Source organism: Nomascus leucogenys, chromosome X (genome assembly GCF_006542625.1).
Source record: "Nomascus leucogenys isolate Asia chromosome X, Asia_NLE_v1, whole genome shotgun sequence".
Lineage (NCBI taxonomy): Eukaryota > Metazoa > Chordata > Mammalia > Primates > Hylobatidae > Nomascus > Nomascus leucogenys.
The window spans coordinates 43,431,243-43,448,617 of NC_044406.1; the positions used below are offsets into that span (position 1 = coordinate 43,431,243).

The window sequence follows — 17,375 nt, forward strand, 5'->3', positions numbered from 1 at the left end:
TTCTTTAACTTTTATTTTAGGTTCAGGGGTACATGTGCAAGTTGGTTATATAGATAAACTCATGTCACGGGGCTTTGTTGTACAGATTATTTCATCACCAAGGTACTAAACCCAATGGTTATTTTTTTTATCCTCTCCCTCCTCCCACCCTCCACCTTCAAGTAGGCCCCAGTGTCTGTTGTTCCTCTCTTTGTGTCCATTAGTTCTCATCATTTAGCTCCCACTTATAAGTGAGAACATGCAGTGTTTAATTTTCTGTTCCTGTGTTAGTGTGTTAAGGATAATGGCCTCCAGCTCTATTTATGTTTCTGGCCTCCAGCTCTATTCATGTTGCTGCAAAGGACATGATCTTGTTCTTTTTGAAATTGTTATTATTTTTTTTTTTTTGTAGAGACGAGGTCTAGAGATGAGGTCTTGCTATGCTGTCCAGGCTGGTCTTGAACTCCTGGGCTCACATGATCCTCCCACCTTGGCCTCTCAAAGTGCTGGGATTACAGGCATGAGCCACTGCACCTGGCCTGATCTCATTCTTTTTGAAGGCTGCATAGTATTCCATGGAGTATATGAACCACATTTTCTTTGTCCAGTCTACCATTAATGGGCATTTAGGCTGATTCCATGTCTTTGCTATTGTGAATAGTGCTGCAATGAACATATGCATGCGTGCGTCCTTGTGGTAGAACAATTTATATTCCTTTGGCTGTATACCCAGTAATGAGATTGCTGGGTTGAATGGTAATTCTCTCTTTAGCTCTTTGAGGAATTGCCATGCTGCTTTTCACAATGGTTGAGTTAATTTACATTCCCACCAACAGTGTATAAGCATTCGCTTTTCTCTACAACCTCAGCAGTATCTGTTTTTTTTTTTTATCTTGTCATCTATCTTTGTACACAGTGGTGAGCATTTCTAGAATGTCTGGTTCAAAAGGTGGGCACGTTTTGAACTTTCATAGACATTGCCAAACTGCCTTTTGAAAAGTTAGTACAAGTTGACACCCCCCACTAATAATGAATGAAAATGCCCTTTCTAATCTTCTTGTCATGGTTTTAATCCTTGCCATTCTATAGTTGAAAATATCTCATTTCTTTTGTGTGTGTTTGTCAATGAAATTGAGTATCTTTTCATATGTTTTTCTTTTTATATTGCTTTTGTGAATCATTCTTTCACAAATGCTACTCTTTTTCCTGTGGGATTTTTGAATCTTTCTGTTACTTTTTTTTTTTTTTTTGAAATGGAGTTTAGCTCTTGTTGCCCAGGCTGGAGTGCAATGGCACGATCTCAGCTCACTACAACCTCCCCCTCCCAGGTTCAAGTGATTCTCCTGCCTCAGCCTACGAAGTAGCTGGGGTTACAGGCATGCGCCACCATGCCCAGCTAATATTTTTTGGATTTTTAATAGAGATGGGGTTTCACCACGTTGGCCAGGCTGGTCTCGAACTTCTGACCTCAGGTGATCCATCTGCCTTGGCCTCCCAAAGTGCTGAGATTATAAGCGTGAGCTCCACGCCTGGCCTTTTTCCTTTTTTCTTTTCTTTTCTTTTTTTGAGACAGAGTCTCACTCTGTTACCCAGGCTGGAGTGCAGTGGCGCAATCTTGGCTCACTGCAACCTTTGCCTCCGGGTTCAAGCCATTCTCCTGCCTCACACTCCTGAGTAGCTGGGATTATAGGCATGTGCCATCATGCCCTGCTAATTTTTGTATTTTTAGTAGGGACGGGGTTTCCCCATGTTGGCCAGGCTGGTTTCGAACTCCTGGCCTCATGTGATCCACCTGCCTCAGCCTCCCAAAAGTGCTGGGATTACAGGCGTGAGCCACTGTGCCCGGCCCTCTTACTGTTTTTTAAAACCTTGTGTGGAAAACTAACTTAGATAAAAATGTTTTGGGTCAGACCTTTTATTGAAGCAGAACATACAGAGAAAAGTGTATAAAGTATAGGGTTTAATGAACTTCTGCCAAGTGAAAACATCTTTGTAACCCATACCTGTATCAAAAAGCAGGAAATGACAAGCCACCCAGAAGCCTTCATCATGCCACTTCCAATCACTATCTCTTGATTCACGGCTAACGACTTTCTGATTTCTATCACCATAGATTATTTTTGCCAGTTCTTGAATGTCATATAAGTGGAATTATACATTATTAGTCTTTTGAGTCTGGCTTCTTTTACTTACCATAATGGTTTTGAGATCCATCCTTGTTACTTTATGTGTCAGTAGTTTGTTCTTTTTCCATACTATTCACTATTCCTTTTGTATAAATATATCACAATTGTTAATCCATTCCCCTGCTGGTGGATATTCCATTTAGCTATTACAAATAATGCTTCTGTGAGTATTCTTGTGCATGTGTTGGTGAACATATGTGTGCATTTCCATTGGATATATACCTAAGAATGGAGTTGCTGGATCCTGGGTTAGGTGTATCATCTACCTCTTGCAGATGAGATAAGTTAGATAAACTAACTTAGATGTTAATTTAGATGTTCAGCTTCAGTAGATTCTACCAATCTGTTAAGTGCCTACACCATTTTACTTCCACCAACAATGTATAAGAGCTTCAGTTGCTCTACATCCGGCCAACACTTGGAAGGAAATTGGAAGGGTAGCAGATCCAGGATTTAGGGGGAGAAAGACTCAAATAGAATGCAAATAGCCAGGCCTGGTGGGGTGGCTCACACCTGTAATCCCAGTACTTTGGGAGGCCGAGGCGGGTGGATCACGAGGTCAGGAGTTTGAGACCAGCCTGACCAACATGGTGAAACTCCGACTCTACTAAAAATACAAAAATTAGCCGGGTGTGGTGTCGGGCGCCTGTAATCTCAGCTACTTCGGAGGCTGAGGCAGGAGAATCTCTTGAAACTGGAAGGCGAAGGTTGCAGTGAGCCGAGATCGTGCCACTGCACTCCAGCCTGCGTGATGGGAGCAAAACTCCATCTCAGAAAAAAGAATTCAAAGAGCCTTTCAGGAAAGCTGCAGGTTGTTGGTCTTAATTTCAGTTTTCTGTTGGCATATAGTGGTATCTCACTGTGGTTTAAGTTTGCCTTTCTCTGATGACTAATGATGGTGAGCACCTTTTCATATATTTATTGGCCATTTGGATATCCTCTTTTGTGAATTACCTGTTCAAATCTTTTTTTCTGGTTTTTCTACTGGATTATCTATCTATATTTATCTTATTGTTTGTAGGAGTTCTTTATAGTTTCTATAGTATAAAAGTCCTTTGCTATGTATAGGTACTGCGAATATCTCAGAAAAGGCCTTTTTGAAATGATTAAAGAGTAGCTTCTCTCTGAATAATATTTTCTTTATTTTAAAAAGTATTATCATTTTAATTTTTATCCACTCAATTGAATAGAAGCATTCAATTACAGGGATCGTGTCATTTGACCATGTGTCTGTGGATTTCACCCAGGAGCGGTGGAATTGACTGGATCCTCTTCAGAGGACCCTGTGATGCTAGAGAACTATAGAGAGATATAGAGATGTGATACTACAGAACTATAGCCATCTGGTCTCTGTGGGTGAGGATGGCTTCCCTGAGTAATTCATGGTATATCCAGTAGAATAACTTTCCATCTCTGAAGTGCTTCAATATTTTGACCTCAGGTTCTAGGGATTAAAGATTCTTAATCCCTCCTAGACTGAACAAGGTGTTTCTATTTTCATCTCCTATGTGAAATTTACCCTCATGAATATGTGCCTTCCTAACTTTTCGAGGTCCCAAAGCCCTCACAGATGTGCCCAAGTCTTGTATCATTTTCCGTTACAGGGTATCCCGTGACAAAACCAGATGTGATTGCCTCTTTGGAGGAGGGAGGACTTTGGATCACAGAGAGAGAAGTCCCAAGTTTGAGTTGTACAGATAAGAAAGAAATGAGCAGGCCAGGCGCAGTGGCTCATGCCTGTAATCCCAGCACTTCGGAAAGCCAAGGCGTGTGAATCACTTGAGGTCAGGAGTTTGAGACCAGCTAGGCCAACATGGTGAAACCCCTTCTCTACTAAAAATGCAAACATTAGCTGGGTGTGGTGTCCACGCCTGTAGTCCCAGCTTCTTGGGAGGGTGAGGCACAAGGATCACTTGAACCCGGGAGGCGGAGGTTGCAGTGAGCCGAGATCGCACCTCTGCACTCCAGCCTAGGTGACAGAGTGAGACCTTGTCAAAAACAAGAAAGAAAGAAGGAAAGAAGGAAAGAAAGAAAGAAGGAAAGAAGGAAAGAAAGAAAGAAAGAAAAAGATGGGAAGTGATGAGAAGGATACTGCAGTGGGTCAGTGAGGGCTGGACATCTTTGAAAGCTTAGAAATATCTTTTTTTTTTTTTTTTTTTTGAGATGGAGCCTCACTCTGTTGCCCCCAGGCTGGAGTGCAGTGGCGCGATCTCAGCTCACTGTAAGCTCCGCCTCCCGGGTTCATGCCATTCTCCTGCCTCAGCCTCCAGAGTAGCTGGGACTACAGGCGCCCGCCACCACGCCCGGCTAATTTTTTGTATTTTTAGTAGAGACGAGGTTTCAACATGTTAGCCAGGACGGTCTCGATCTCCTGACCTCATGATACACCCACCTCGGCCTCCCAAAGTGCTGGGATTACAGGCGTGAGCCACCGCACCCGGCCAGAAATATCTTCTTAAAGGATATGAACTTCTGTTGCTAACTGTAAATTGTTAGTTCTGTGAGCTATTCTCTCACAGTAATGTTGGAGTGAGATGGTGAAGAGCTAGCCTCACCACAATCTGGCCTCGTCCTTCTGCTTATTCTTTTGGTCACCTCATTTGTTTCCAGCTTTCCTAAAAGGCTCTTTGTGTTCTTTGAGTCCTTCTCCCCACAAATCGTGGATCTGCTACCCTTCTAGTCTCCCTTTCCCCTGCTCATGGCTCCCTAAACCTATTTTTACCTTCTCTCCCCTATTTTATTTTTATTTATTTATGTATTTTTGAGACACAATTTCATTCTGTCGCCCAGGCTGGAGTGTAGTGGCATAATCTCGGATCACTGCAACCTCCGCCTCTTGGGTTAAAGTGATTCTCATGCCTCAGCCTCCTGAGTAGCTGGAATTACAGGTGTATGCCACCACGCATGGCTCTGTGTGTGTGTGTGTGTGTGTGTGTGTGTGTGTGTGTGTGTATTAGCAGAGACGGGTTTTTGTCATGTTGGCCAGGCTGGTCTTGAACTCCTGACTTCAAGTGATCCACCCGCCTTGGCCTCCCAAAGTGCTGGATTAGAGGCATGAGCCACCGTGCCCAGCCTCTCCCCAGTTTTAAAGTATTTTTCTTAAACAATCAAATTCACTTATATTTATCGTCACTTTCCCATTCCAATTTCTATTAGAGCAACTTGGGTTTGTTTGTTGTTTTTTTTTCTCAAGCTCAGGGTGTAATGTACTTGGAATTTCTTTCTGACTGGTATATAGGCTTGAAAGAAAAGTCAGTCCCACCGGAGACCTGCTTCTGACAAAGCTGTATTCACAGGCTAGAGTGTAGATTATTATTATTCTTTCTAGAAGCCTGGCAAGCTGATGACCAGCTAAAGAGGCAGCTTTTGAGGCCTTGAAGATATGAGGGCTGTCAGTTGGAAGCCAAACCTCACCATAAATCTAGATGCAGGTATTAAAGGAAACTCAATTTAATTAATTAAATAAGCATAGTCCTTGGAAATGATATTCAGGAAAAATGTCTCCAGATTTAATACCAAACTCTCATAGAAAAATTAATAAAATCTACTATTATTAAAAATCGCTGTTTTGTCATAATGGAGAATAAGTGCCATACAAGAACAAAAGGGTTTATCAAATTATAGGAAGTTACAGATTTAAAGATAGCCATTAAAAAACAACAACTAAAAATATATTTTAGGCCGGGTGCGGTGGCTCACGCCTGTAATCCCACCACTTTGGGAGACTGAGGCGGGTGGATCACCTGAGGTCAGAAGTTCAAGACCAGTCTGCCCAACATGGTGAAACCCCGTTTTTACTAAAAATACAAAATTACCCAGGCACGGTAGTGGGTGCCTGTAATCCCAGCTACTCGGGAAGCTGAGGCAGGAGAATCGCTTAAACCCAGGAGGCAGAGGTTGCAGTGAGCCACTGCACTTCAGCCTGGGTAACAGAGCGAGACTCCATTTCAAAAAAAAAAAAGAAAAGAAAAGAAAAAAGAAAGAAAAGAAGGAAAGAAAATAAGAAAAAACAAGAAATCAGTACCCAAAGTGTTGGCACCCTTTATGGACCCACAGGGAGATGTGAGATTTCATTACCTAGGCTGGTTGGGGTGCAAGGCTGGGGAAATCCAGTTGGCATTAAGGAAGGGGGCTCTGGCATTCCTTGGCATGCAGTGGCAGCTAGCTGTTTTCATGATCATCTGTGATTATCTTGGTTGAAGTGAACACTTCAAGGTCTCAGGTGCTTGAGTATCCACCCCAGCCAAAGAGTACAAAGAACATGAGGGACTGCTTCCTTATGGGAGTGGCTGCTTCCAAAGGTGCTGGCCATTGCAAAGAATGGCAAAGTGAAATTCCTAAATTCTCTGCTCGAGACACAAAGTGACACTCAGGCACTCTGTAAGAAGAAATTATTACCACGTGTGTCCATTGAATGTTTTGCCTACATTCCCGCTCTGTCATTTTAAACTTCAGACTTTGATCATGAAAGAGGGGCTGGGGGCTGGAAGAATGGTGTTATGTGGGAGGATGTGGGGAAATGTACCTTTAACTCCTAATTCCCACTGAGCTTCCTATGTAAGCACAATCCTATTGGATTCATACTCCCCTGAAGAGACTGTATCTGCCTTAAATAAAGACCCTGTAGTGACCTGAACTGAGAGTGATTTTGTGGGTTTTTTTTTTTTTTGAGATGGAGTCTCGCTCTGTTACCCTGGCTGGAGTGCAGTGGCACGATCTTGGCTCACTGCAACCTCCGCCTCCTGGGTTCAAGCAATTCTTCTGCCTCAGCCTCCCGAGTAGCTGGGACTACAGGTGCATGTCACCACAGCCGGCTAAATTTTTTTTTTTTTGTATTTTTAGTAGAGATGGGTTTCACCATATTGGCCAGGCTGGTCTCAAACTCCTGACCTCATGATCCACCTGGCTTGGCCTCCTGAAGTGCTGGGATTACAAGCGTGAGCCACTGCACCCCACTGAGAGTGATTCTTTTTAAGGGAAGCCAATTTTCATCTCTCCCATCCCACTCCTCTATCTCCAAACCTATAACTGTCTTGTGTACCAAGCACTTTATGTGTTTTACAAATATTAATTCATTTAATCCTCCCAGTAACCCCATCAAGTAGTTACTATTATTATCATCCTTATTTAACAGATGAGGAAACTGAGGCACAGAGAATTTAAGTATCTCTTCCAAGGCAACACAGCTAGTCGGTGGTAGAGATGGTTTCTGAACCCAGGAGAACAATATGCTCTTGATTCACAACACTATCCTCCCTTCCTTCCCCACCCTGAGTGATCTGGTATTTCTTAATTAGAGCTTTGAATATATGGAGGAAGTGACAGAGTGAGGGTAACTCCAGGCATTGAATAAATGAAGAGAGTCAGACATCAGAGCATCTTTTGCATTGTTTATAGATACCATCCTTTATTAAATGAACAAGAGAAAGAAGTGAAAGGAAGATAAAATCTGTCTCTTCGAATCTGAGTCATGGATGAATTTTTGGATCAATTTTCACGTGCATATCACACCCCTTGAGCCATTCAGATAAATCATGGCCAGAACAGTGCAGCCTCCAAGAAGTCCTGGAAAATGAAGGAAAGAAGAGAGGATGAAGTGGACAGGTTGATGGGGTGGCAGTGACACTATCCCTGGCTGCCCATGGTCTGGGCCATCCCCATGAACTTACCAGGCAGACAGCCCATTCTGTGAGGACACAATCTGCTTGGCACACATGATGTCATCCAGAATATGGCGATTGAGCAGGTCTGAGGGGGAAGAGAGGGACATGGTGATCTGGTGCATTGGGGATAGGGTAACAGTGAATGGAGGGCCCAAGGGTTTTGGGTTCCTTGGGGCCTGAAGAACCTCAACCACTATGTTGACTGATTCTTGATGACCTTGATTCTCTTGTCAGTTGGTTATGAATTATCTTAATCACCACGTTAGCTGGTTCTGTACAACCTTAACTCATGTTGACTGATCCTGGATGATCTAGATTGTCATGTTGGCTAGTTATGAATAACCCCAACCTCCACACTCTCTGGTCCGGGACAACCTCAACCTCCATTTGGGCTGGCCCCAAATAACCTCAGTCTCCATTTTTTCCTGTCTTGGACAACCTCAACCACCATTTTGGCCCACAATGAACAACTTTAACTGCTATTCTATTTTGTCCTCAACAACATCAGTCTTATCTGGAAAGTTCTGTCATTTCTGCATGGAGGTTATCTGTTTTTGTTTCTAGAACCAGACACTCTGCTTCTTTCCTCGGGGCCTGGGTAACCTCGACCCCAAATCAGGACAGTTTCTATCTCTGTTCCACATGGAGGTAAGTTTCCTGTTTCCTGAGTCTAAGAAAACTGCAGTGTCCATTCTGGGTGAGGATTGGGAGCTCTGAGCTCTTCTGTCCTAAACAACCTCACAGGATAGTCTGGGTAGGGATACAGGATGGTGTCTCTAATAGCTCAGGCAACTTTTCTCCTTTTCCCATCATTTTTCTCTTGTTGCAGGAGATTATGGCTTAAACAACCTTGCCCTCCATGTGTGGGAGAGTAGGGCCCAGCAGGGCTTCAGTGTGTCCCCAGTGCTGACTTACCATGACAATCCATGTGGCAGAGGTTCTTGGTGGGTGTGATGCCATTGTCACACCACCAGGCAGAATTCAGTTGGAAAATGCCATATTCACTGCTGCCATCAGGATTGTGGTCCACGAAGGCAGTGTCAAAGCCACTCTCATAATGAGCCATGCACAGCCCTGGGGCAGGGAGAAGGGAGGCAGGGAGTAGGTATAGAGTCTGGGAATAGGGAAGGATAGGATGGGGGGAGGACAGGGATGGATGTCATCTTAGTTGTGAGGGTGGTGATCTTGGTTTAGTGGTGGTGATGTTGGTGATTCTGGTGAGACATCAGTGATGGTGGTAGCGATGGTATTCATGATGGTAACAGTGGTGATGATATTGATTGTAGTGATGGTGTTGATGGCAGAGATGGAGGTGATGGTTGTAAAGGCAATAATGGTGGTGGTGTTAGAGTTAGTTAAACTACTCAGCATAGTCAGTCAGGGAGTGACTCAAGGGATCATGCCCAGGCCTGGAGAGGTGATAAAGGACAAGAGGGGGCCTGGGTCTGAATGTGGTGGGTGGCTCAGGGTTTGGATGGGATGTGGGGCAACTGGATTCTCACAGTCTCCAACGCCGTAGCCCTTGTAGCCGTTCAGCCCTGCTCTCTCCAGTCTTGCTGCCAGCTCGCAGCGTTCATAGATCTTGGCATCCACAGTGACAACCATCAGCATGGCCAAGGTCACTACCACAGTGCCCCAGGCCTTCATTATGGTACCTGTAAGCCCTCCCAGGTGACTTGCTCCAGACTCACCCTGTGGTGTTCGGAATTAGGGGCATTCTGGAACTCTGGGCTCTATGAGCAAAGGTCTAAGTGGTAGATTCTGGAACACGCAACACAGAAGCCCCAACACTGTTGCATTGGGGATTAAGTTTCTGACATCTGAAATTTCGAAGAGACACATTCAAACCGTAGCACTCATCGTTGGTACCTTGTTCACCTCTCTGCACTTAAAGTGCTGTTCCATCCTAATTTACTGGAATGTGCCCCACATTTCATATTACAAATGGCATATTACATATACATTCTTATGCTTGACTGCTTTTTCAAATTCATTCTCATTCTGCCTTTTGTTCCTCCATTCACTTACACTGCCTTTCAGCCACTTATATTCACCCATACTGGGCCTCATATTATCGCAGTTCCCCACAGTCTACTTAGCATTACCCAAATTCTTTCATGTCATATTCCTTCTTCACCCCACTCACTCTCACTCGGACTCATTTCCTATCTTTACCTCTATTTCCCGCCCCTGCATCAAATGACTCTGGCCTACTCGCACGTGGCCCAGCCTTCAGCTTCTTTCATTGACCCGGGGCCTCATTATTTCCCCCATTCACTCCCCTTCTGCCCCTCCTTCACCTCTATTCTCTCAGATGCTGTCCCAGGAACACCCCCATTTCCTGGAGCTCTGTCCCTATTACTCCCAAACACCAGCTGAAGTTACCCACATAGACTTAGCCTGTGCTAACTAAGCCAAGATCGCACCACTGCACTCCAGTCACTGTTCTTTCTCAGTTTTCTCTTCATTGTCTCCATTTACTCTTACTCTGCCTCTCACTGCCTCATTCATTTAAATCTATTCCCATTGTAACCCCTATCACCCTCTTCTTGCTCATATTCTGCTCCTGATTCATGGCTGCCATTCTGCCTCCCAGTACCCGCATTCTGTCACACTGTGCCTCAAATTCGTTACTTTTGCTCACATCGGGCTCCCCATGTTTCCTCGCTCTACTCACCCGAGGCCATAAGGCCTTCATCCACTCTCTGCCTCACAATACTCACCTTCACCCATCCTCTGCTCTTCACTTTCATTCCCTCTCACTCTGCCCAACACCACCTCCATTCATGTGCACTCTTGAGCTCATTCACATTTGCCAATTCCCACTGGGATCCCTGTGCACCCACGTTCCTGGGCTACCACCCTGTATTACGTACGCCCATCTAATCCCAGTCATCTCTAGTCATCCTTCTCCCTCATAGCACCCACACTCAAACTCCGCCTGCTTCACATTCTACCATGTATCCATCTCCACTCTTTTATTCTGTCCCTCCCGCATCCCATTCTTCCCTTTCCATCCCACATTACCCCATTCATTCCTGCTGTCTCCCTAAATTCCCCTCTTTTCATTCATCTTGTGCCTCATAAAACCACCATTCATTCACACTCTAATCCTTAGTACTCATATAAACTCCACTCACATTCACCCCCTTCAGTTGCCCCATTCATTGAGTCTGCTCCCACTTTCACCTTTTTTCTGCTGAGATTGTGCCTCATTTCCCATCATTTACTTAATCTCATCATAATCTCAAATTCATTCATAATTGAAAGCATGCATAATCATTCCCTCACTTTGGCCCACATCCACTCCACTCTGGTGTTCATTCACCTCCATTCCATTGCCCTTTGCCTCTCCTTGCTCTCATTTACTCCCAATTTACCCTTCAGTCACCATTATTCATGCCCCTCACCCACCAGTCCCATGTGTCTCCTGTTCGCTGACACTCACATTGGCCAACACAGAAAAGTCTGATGGATTGCTCAGGATTTGATTTGGCTGCACGCACCAACCCCACCACAAACACCAGTGGCTTCAAGAGGAGGGAAGCAGATTCCTCTTTTGGAGGCAGGTAATCCAGGGCTAGTGTGGTGGCTCCAAGGTCACCAGAGACCTGGCTCCTTCTGTGCTGTTGCTGTCAACCTCACCTGCTGCTTCTGGTCCAAAATGACTGCTCACAATTGGCAAGGCTTTTGTGGTCTTGATAAAATGTATCATAAGAGCAACTGTAATGATAACTCGCCAGCCACGTGGGGGCTTCTCTCATTGTCTTTGGGTGGGAATGTCATTATCGTGCAGACTCTGTGGTGGGACCAGCCACCTGTCAGCTTCTCACTCTCCACCTAGCCACGTGCTGCTTAGGTTACTGTATGAGGAGGTCACACCTGTAGGGACTGATGGTAGAGGATACCCAGGACAGAGAGTGGGGGTCCTCGCTCTGCGGCAGCAAAGTTAGCCTCGCATAGCTTGTGCATGCACACTGTAGGCCCTCGGATAGTTTCTGAGGGGCTGTATCACTGGCTCCTCTGCCCCTCAACTCCCACCAACCCTAAAGGATTTCCTCCTTTGTGTTGGTGTGTGTGTACAAGGTGGTTGGAGATGACGTTTAGGTGCCAGAAGGGGCAACACTGTGATGGGCCCTAAAGGACCAGCCCTTTCTATTTTCTACCTCCTAATGCATTGAGAGAGTGGATAAATTGTATACCCAGGAGGTGCTGATGTGTCAGGGAGCAACAGATGTGAGTTCCTTTTTTACTTTGTCTTGTCTACTGGGAAGCTCCATTCCTTTTGTTGTTGTTGTTGTTTGTTTGTTTTTTGTTTTTGAGATGGAGTCTCACTGTGTTGCCCAGGCTGGAGTGCAGTGGTGCGATCTTGGCTCACTGCAACCTCTGCCTCCCGAGTTCAAGCGATTCTCCTGCCTCAGCCTCCAGAGTAGCTGGGATCACAGACATGCTACCAAGCCCGGCTAATTTTTGGTGTTTTTAGTAGAGACGGGGTTTCACCATGTTGGCCAGGCTGGTCTTGAACTCCTGACCTCAGGTGATCCGCCTACCTTGGCCTCCCAAAGTGCTGAGATTACAGGCGCGCGCCACCGCACCCAGCCCAATATATGTGTATTTTTAACGTTACTATATAATGCTAGATTGCTTCAGACTGGTCTTTTCAAATCAGATCCCATTATGTCCAGAATGAAATATGAGCTCCCTGGCCAAGGAGGCCCTACAGCACCTGGCCCCAGCCTACACCCTCTACACTCCCAACACACTGACACTGTCTACTCATCCAGAAAAAGCAACCTGTTAGCCACCAGTTAATACACCCCTTCACCCCCGGTGTGTGTGTCCCACGTTGCCGTTTATTTTTCAGCTTGTTTGTCTGCATACCGACCTACCGTCCTTCAAACGCTACAACGTAAACTCCCAGCCCTGGCCACTGAATGAAGCCAGTGGCTTTTCCCTACCTCCTACTCTTTGTGCACGCAGAGCAATTTACCCACGCACCCCGCCTTCCCGTTATTTTACACCTGCAACCCTGTTGCTGCCCTCCAAGTTCAAAGTGCGAAATTGCCGCCTGCTAGAATCTTTTCCTTAGTTGGGCACTTCCCCTCCCCGCCCTGCCGTAAGAAAATTGGTGTTTGAAGTCTTAGGAGTGCCGGCCTGTGCAGAAAGAAGTAAACACCCGCTTTGCGACGCAGCCCCAGAAGCAAAAAGACACGGTGGGCGCGGCCATCTCGCCTGGAGCAGTGACGTCACCGGCAAGGCTACCTTCCCTCTGCGCCTGCGCTGCGGCCCCATGTTGACTATTGGCGGACGCGGGAGCGGGGGGTCTCAAAGGCGCCACTGAGCGTGCGCAGAACCGACCGTTGCAGCCCTTTAGGCTGCGGTGCCGAAGAGTCGGTCCCGAAGCGGAAGTGCTTGTTGGGGCCAGGCTTTGTAACGGTCTCCTGAGCAGCGAGCAGAAAATCTGTTATCGAGAGAGAGTGAGGTTGAGGGGGCAAGTGCTAGGGGTCGTGGGCTGAGTGATGGGGAGTTCTGCGGGATGAGTGATGGGGAGTTCTGCGGGAGTTGGGGGTTGAGTGATGGGGGACCGAGAGGTCAGTGGACGAGGTTCTAGGGGCTCACTGGTGAACAAAGTTATGGGGGCTAAGCAGGATTAAGTGAGGCTTATTAAACTTTGACTTTTACACATTTTCCAGCACAGTGACCTGCCCCTAAGGGTTCATGCGCATCCCTCAGACCCCTCTTTAGACGCGCCCCGCTTCTCCCTCTGCCCTCTCCCCTTGCCCAAGCCCCGAGGTGGGGGCCTGGTGTGAATGCTCCGGCCGAAGTGAACCTGCACCCCCGCACCCGAAGGCCTCTTTCCGGCTCCTGGGCAAGGCGGCCCCGGTGAGGTGAGCTTTTAGAAGGAAGGAGAGGCACCTGCGAGGTCTCACCTGACCCCGGGCCTCGCCCAGATTTGGGGGCCTGGGAGGAGGGGTAGGTGCGGGGTCTGAGGGAGATAGGGGTAAAATGTAATTGGGATAATAGTTTTAGAGTGTAGTTTTTTTGGCATTTAATAAATAACATTTGAATTATGGATTAATTCAGAAATAGAGGAAAAGAAAATCAAAAGGAACTAATTCTTCCCCCACACATTTAAATGTCCATTTTTAGACATTTTTGGTGTGTATAGGGGTATGCCTTTTAAACATTTAACATATAGCTTTAAAATGGATTCCCGCAGTTTTAAAACCTACTTTGTTTTCATATAAAAGTTTAATGTAATTCAGCTTAAGATTTTTTTGTACATCTTTTAAAAACGTTTGGTTGAGATACATATACCACAAAGTGCATAGATACTGTACAGTTCCATATAATGCTTTTAACAGCTTTGTAGCATTTTATCTTTTATATTTTGTTATTATTAATCCATTATGGGTCATAGAGGATCGTTTAAGTTTGGCATTATTAAAGTCAATGCTGAGACGTGGGTACGTACAGAGAAATTATGATACATTATGATAAATTATTTCCTTAAGGAAAATACCTAGAAATACACTTTATGGGTCAGAACACAGTTTAATATACGTGTATATAAAACCTTTTGTGTTCAATGTTCACATGAAGAGTGAATAATACACAGATTGTTAAAATCACACGGTTGCCCAGACTCTTCCAGAGAGCAGTCTGATGGCCAGCTGATGTGAGGGGATTGCTAGGCAGCTAATTCTGGGCACTGAAAGTCTGTTGGGGTCTCCTCATCTGCTGTACTCTTCTCCACTTGTTCCAGCTCAGCCGTCACACGTCTCTGCTTTTTCCCAAGAAGAGCAGGAAATGGCCAAACCCCAGGTAAGTATGTTGTCTCTTTCTTCATTCCTCTATTTTACCGTGGATGTGACGAAATATGTGGAAATCCCTGCCATAAAATAGGAAAGTACTTGTAAATAAGGATTAGGATCAGGCAAAATAAGAGACAACAGATCAAGGCCAAGTTAGAATGTAGAGGTGTGCAGGACTCAGGGTGTAACAGATATTGATGTTGGGCTGTCAGTTTCTCTTTGAGCCTTCTGGTAGCCAAAGGGAAACATATCCAGTACCTTGGCTCACCTTACTCATCAGGAGAGAGCACACAGCCTTCATGGGAAGTCAAGGTTGCCTGGAATTGTGTTTAAAGGTATTTCTTTGCTGGGTCTTCATTTGGATAGTGCAGTTGCCCTCAACTACAGCCTGGTGACAACTGCTTTCCTTCAGATATGTGCTACAGCTTTCCTCAATGAGCTGGAGACATCATGTCAAAATGTAACTTGGGAATGAAATCTCTTAGGGAACCTGCTTGTTTTTCCAATGATTTTCCTGAAGCAATTTTCTTAGTTGGACTTTGAATTATCTTTTGTCCAAGAGACAAAATTTTTTCAGATACCTGCAGCCCACCATATTTTTTCTTTCACTTTAAACATTTTTATTTTTTAAATTAACATACAGTGAAATTGATTTTTGTGTTAGATTGGTGTAACTAATCTATAGGATAGATAATAGTTTCATCACCCCAAAAAAACTCCTTCATGCTACTCTGTTAATAGTCATATCTTCCCCAACCTGTAACCTCAGGCAGCAGCAGGTCTGTTCTGTGTCACTATAGTTTTGTCTTTCCAAGAATGTCATATAAGTGAGGTGTCATGTAACCTTTTCTTTCTGAGATGATTGATTTACATGCAATTGAAAGAATAATACAGAGAAATCCTGTGTACTCTTTTTCTAGGTTCCCCCAATGATAACATCCTGCAAAAACCATAGTACAATATCAAAGTCAGGATGTTGACATTGATATGGTCGAGCCCCATCATCGCAAGGATCCCTCAAATTGTCCCTTATAGCCACAGCCACTGCCCTTCCTCCCCCATACCCATTCCTAAACTCTTGGCAGCTACAAATCTGTTTTCCGTTTTGGGAATTTTGTCATTTCAGGAATGTAATAGAAATGGATCGTATGGTATGTGACCTTTTGGGATTTGTTTGTTTGTTTGTTTCCACTCAGCACAATTCCCTGGAGATTCATCAAAGTTGTGTGTGTCAGTAGTTGTTTCTTTGTTATTGCTGAATAGTAGTCCATGGTATAAATGTACCACAGTGTATTTATCCATTCACCTGTTGAAAGACATTTGGGTTATTTCCAGTTTTTGGCAATTATGAGTAGAGCTACTTTAAACAATCATGCACAGGGTTTTGTGTGAACATAGGTTTTCATTTCTGTGGAGTAAATATTGGATTACTGGGTCATATGGTAAGTGTATGTTTAACTTTTTAGGAATCTGCCAAATTATTTTCTAGAGTAGTTGAACAATTTTTCATTTCTCCCAGCAATGTATGAGTTCCAATTGTTCCATATTTTTGTCAGTACTTGGTATTGTCAGTATTTTTTATGTAGTCATTTATCTCATAATGATTTTAATTTGCATTTCCTTAATGGTTAAAGATGTTAAGCATCTTTATATATGCTTATTTATTTTTTATCTATCCTCTTGATGAATGTCTGTTCAAAAGTTTCTGCCCATTTTTCAATTGGATTTTCTTGCTGTTGAGTTTTAAGAGTTCTTTATATATCCTTTATACAGGTCCTTTGTCAGATACATGGTTTGTAAATGTTTTCTCCAAGTGTATTGCTTGTCCTTTTCTTCTCATAACGTTGTTTGCAGAGCAAGAATTTTTAAATTGGAAAATTTCCAATTTATGAATCATTTATTTATGGGTAATGCCCTTGGTGTCATGACTAAGAACTTTGCCTAACACTAGGTCATGAAGATTTTCTCCTATTGTATAATTTTATAGTTTTAGATTTTACATTTAGATAGATGATTCCTTTTGCATTAATTTTTTTTTTTTTTGAGATGGAGTCTCACTCTGTTGCCCAGGCTAGAGTGCAGTGGCGCCATCTTGGCTCACTGCAACCTCCACCTCCTGGGTTCAAGTGATTCTCGTGCCTCAGCCTCCCGAGTAGCTGGGACTACAGGCAAGTGCCACCACACCCGGCTAATTTTTATATTCTTAGTAGAGACAGGGTTTCACCATGTTGGCCAGGCTGGTCTTGAACTCCTGACCTCGGGTGATCCACCCACCTCGGCCTCCCAAAGTGGTGGGATTACAGGCGTGAGCCACTGCGCCCAGCCCTTTTGCATTAATTTTTGTATAAGGTTATGAGGATTAGGTCAGGTTTCATCAGTTTGCATATGGATTTCTAATTATTCTAACCCCAATTGTTGAGAATTTTTTTTTGCTTTATTATTTTATTATTTAATGTTTTAATTTTTTTTGAGATGGAGTCTTGCTGTATCACCCAGGCTGGAGTGCAGTGGTGCGATTTCGGCTCACTGCAACCTCCGGCTCCCAGGTTCAAGCAATTCCCCTGCCTTAGCCTCCTGAGTAGCTGGGACTACAGGCATGTGCCACCACGCCTGGCTAATTTTTGTATTTTTAGTAGAGACGGGGTTTCACCATGTTGGGCAGGCTGGTCTCGAACCGCTGACCTCAGGCGATCTGCCTGCCTCAGCCTCCCAAAGTGCTAGGATTACAGGCG

The 17,375-nt window shown here is 44.5% G+C and overlaps 2 protein-coding genes across 5 annotated transcripts in view; one reads left to right on the forward strand and one right to left on the reverse strand.

Moving 5' to 3' along the window:
• Positions 1-7,464: 7,464 nt before the first annotated feature.
• On the reverse strand, positions 7,465-12,868 carry SPACA5B (sperm acrosome associated 5B). Its single transcript, XM_003271059.3, has 5 exons — positions 12,787-12,868; positions 9,331-9,561; positions 8,744-8,902; positions 7,835-7,913; positions 7,465-7,730 (listed from the first exon to the last, which is right to left on the reverse strand). Exons 2-5 carry the CDS (start codon positions 9,473-9,475, stop codon positions 7,634-7,636), a joined length of 480 nt encoding a protein of 159 aa, XP_003271107.1. The 5' UTR covers positions 9,476-9,561; positions 12,787-12,868; the 3' UTR covers positions 7,465-7,633.
• A 287-nt stretch (positions 12,869-13,155) lies between these two features.
• The window catches only part of ZNF182 (zinc finger protein 182), a 32,248-nt gene continuing 28,028 nt past the window's right edge, over positions 13,156-17,375 (forward strand). The window contains exons 1-3 of one of the 4 annotated variants that reach the window (XM_012498752.2): positions 13,156-13,310; positions 13,522-13,716; positions 14,595-14,653. In XM_012498752.2, coding sequence (XP_012354206.1) covers positions 14,639-14,653 — 15 coding nt within the window. In that variant the 5' untranslated portion in view covers positions 13,156-13,310; positions 13,522-13,716; positions 14,595-14,638. Of the gene's footprint in view, positions 13,311-13,521; positions 13,717-14,577; positions 14,654-17,375 lie in introns of those variants that run through there. The other 3 variants (XM_003271055.2, XM_030807264.1, XM_030807265.1) reach the window with 3 other exon arrangements.